The sequence below is a fragment of the Pteronotus mesoamericanus genome, unplaced genomic scaffold (assembly GCF_021234165.1).
Source record: "Pteronotus mesoamericanus isolate MK-2021 breed Mesoamerican mustached bat unplaced genomic scaffold, CSHL_Meso_final scaffold_582, whole genome shotgun sequence".
NCBI lineage: Eukaryota > Metazoa > Chordata > Mammalia > Chiroptera > Mormoopidae > Pteronotus > Pteronotus mesoamericanus.
Window position 1 is genome coordinate 2633517 of NW_026555323.1, and position 2519 is coordinate 2636035.

At 57.9% G+C, this 2519-nt stretch overlaps 1 protein-coding gene across 1 annotated transcript; it reads left to right on the plus strand.

The window, feature by feature from the left end:
• The first annotated feature begins 702 nt into the window (after positions 1–702).
• On the plus strand, positions 703–2308 carry NDN (necdin, MAGE family member). The gene has a single exon (XM_054561978.1). It carries the CDS (start codon positions 783–785, stop codon positions 1758–1760), a length of 978 nt encoding a protein of 325 aa, XP_054417953.1. The 5' UTR covers positions 703–782; the 3' UTR covers positions 1761–2308.
• The last annotated feature ends 211 nt before the right edge of the window (positions 2309–2519 follow it).

A 2519-nucleotide genomic window follows, 5' to 3' on the forward strand; every position in this document is an offset into this window, starting at 1 on the left:
GCAAATAAAATCAAAATGCCCCAAGGGACGCGGGAGACCAAACTCGATGATCACGAACACGCGTCCCATGTCATTAGCGTATTAGGACCTCCAGGAAAGTTCCCTTTGCGCGTGGATGGGGCTGCAGGCTGCGTTTCTTATGTTATGAGAACGCGTCAGATTTGGGAGGGACCCAAACTTTACCGGCCTTTCCCCGGACTGTTAACTCGGACAACCTTGTCCCTAGGTGGACACCTCCTTGGACCATCCGGGTGGGCCGCTCGGGGTCAGGTCCTCACACTCATTGTCAGGGAACCCGAGGTGACGCGCCAGCTGGGCTTCTTCTCTGGGCCTCGCCTCTGAGGTGACTGTGGGTCGACCTGGTTAACCCTCCCTGACAAACTCTACCTCAGCACCTCACAAGTCAGTGGACACCTTTCCTCTCAGATTCGCGCCTTCTTGCTTCAGCGCGCATCCTCCCTTCCCGCCTCCCCGCGGCCGCCTGAGGGCACGCAGGTCACCTGGCGTCATCGGGTCTTTACTCCGGCGGAGTCTCTACCCTCTTCCGAGCCTCGGCCCTCACCCGCCCCGTCGGGCGCGGGCCCCGCCCCCCGGCCGCCCTGCCCGCGGCTGGCGGGCGCGCAGGCGCAGTGGCGGTTCCCGCCTCGGCCCCGCCCAGCCCGGCCGCTGCGGAAGGCGCACCGCGCAGCTACGCGCACTTCCTCTCCAGGAGTCCGCGGACCGAGTGCAGACTCGAAGAGCTCCTGGACGCAGAGGCCCTGCCCTTGTCAGACGGAGCAGACATGTCCGAACAAAGTAAGGATGTGTGCAACCCCGACTTTGCAGCCGACGCCTCCAACTCCGAGGGGCGCGGCAGCCCTGGGGTTCCCGGGGAGCCCCCTGCGCCCGCGTCTCAGGCCGAGACCCTCGCGGGGCCAGACGGCCCGCCACTGGGTCCCACCGACGCCCCTCCGGCCTCGCCGCCGCCCCAGGGCTCGAGCGAGGAAGACGACCCGAAGGCCCTGCAGCAGGCCGCGCAGGAGGGCTGCGCCCACCAGGCCCCGAGCGCGGCCCAGCCGGGCCCCGCGCCGCCCGCCCCGGCCCAGCTGGTGCAGAAGGCGCACGAGCTCATGTGGTACGTGCTGGTCAAGGACCAGAAGAGGATGATCATCTGGTTCCCAGACATGGTGAGAGATGTCATTGGCAGCTACAAGAAGTGGTGCCGCAGCATCCTCAGGCGCACCAGCCTCATCCTCGCCCGAGTCTTCGGGCTCCACCTGAGGCTCACCAGCTTGCATACGATGGAGTTTTCGCTGGTCAAAGCGCTGGAGCCGGAGGAGCTGGACAGGGTGGCGCTGAGCAACCGCATGCCCATGACAGGCCTCCTGCTGATGATCCTGAGCCTCATCTACGTGAAGGGTCGGGGCGCCAGGGAGAGTGCCGTCTGGAACGTGCTGCGCATCCTGGGGCTGCGGCCCTGGAAGAAACACTCCACCTTTGGCGACGTGAGAAAGCTCATCACCGAGGAATTCGTCCAGCAAAACTACCTGAAGTACCAGCGCGTGCCCCACGTGGAGCCACCCGAATACGAGTTCTTCTGGGGCCCCCGTGCCAGCCGCGAAATCACCAAGATGCAGATCATGGAGTTCCTGGCCAGGGTCTTTAAGAAAGACCCCCAGGCCTGGCCTTCCCGATACAGAGAAGCTCTGGAGGAGGCCAGAGCTCTGCGGGAGGCCGCCCCCCCAACCCCCTGCCCCCGCAACAGTGTCTCCGAGGACTAGCAAGGTCTGGAGGCAGATCCGTGGTTTCTGACCCTCACGGGGTGGTGGCGGGGTGGGGTGCGACAGTAGAGTATTCAGGATTTCCAGTGCAGTATTTCACGTGTACCTTTTAAGTTTTCAGTACAGTGCTTTTATACCTTTTAATGCCATGTTGTATTCATTTCAGTACTATTAGGTAGTGTGTAGAGTTTCTGCATGTCTGTTTATAAGTAAGCTCTGTTGGTGCTTTCGCTTTTGTGCTACTTTCTTGAATTTTTGTACCAGAGATGTGCTAAACTTACGAAATACATTGAGAAATTTTCCATCTTATTCTTTTATATGGAACAGGTGATGTGTGTGTATTGGGTAGACTGCCCCTGGCGAGTTTGAAAGGACTCACCAGCAAAGCTGGCCTAACCCAGAGAAAAGTCAGGGTCCCCTCTGTTTGTGACCTCGCTGGACACAGGAGACAGCCGTGTGGAGTGCAGTGATGTGGACTGAAATGGTCTCAATGTGGGCACTTGGCACAGTTTCCTAAACACAAGTTACACCCCCACCATGTATAAACTTTCAACATTAAAGATTCTTGTTATACAATCATTTTTGGAAAAGCGTACTTTATCTTTTTAAAAAGTAGTATGGGCGGGGAATGAGACATTTTGCAAAGTGTACGGATAGCATACGTATTTCATAGGGTAGGAAAAATCACTACTCATCATTACTTAAAAATGTGTGAACTTTATAGTTTTATTTCTTAAATGTAACTCACATGTTCATTTC

Coding starts and splice junctions, on each gene's coding strand:
- NDN (XM_054561978.1), top strand. CDS start 783: ATGTCCGAACAAAGTAAGGATGTGTGCAACCCCGACTTTGCAGCCGAC.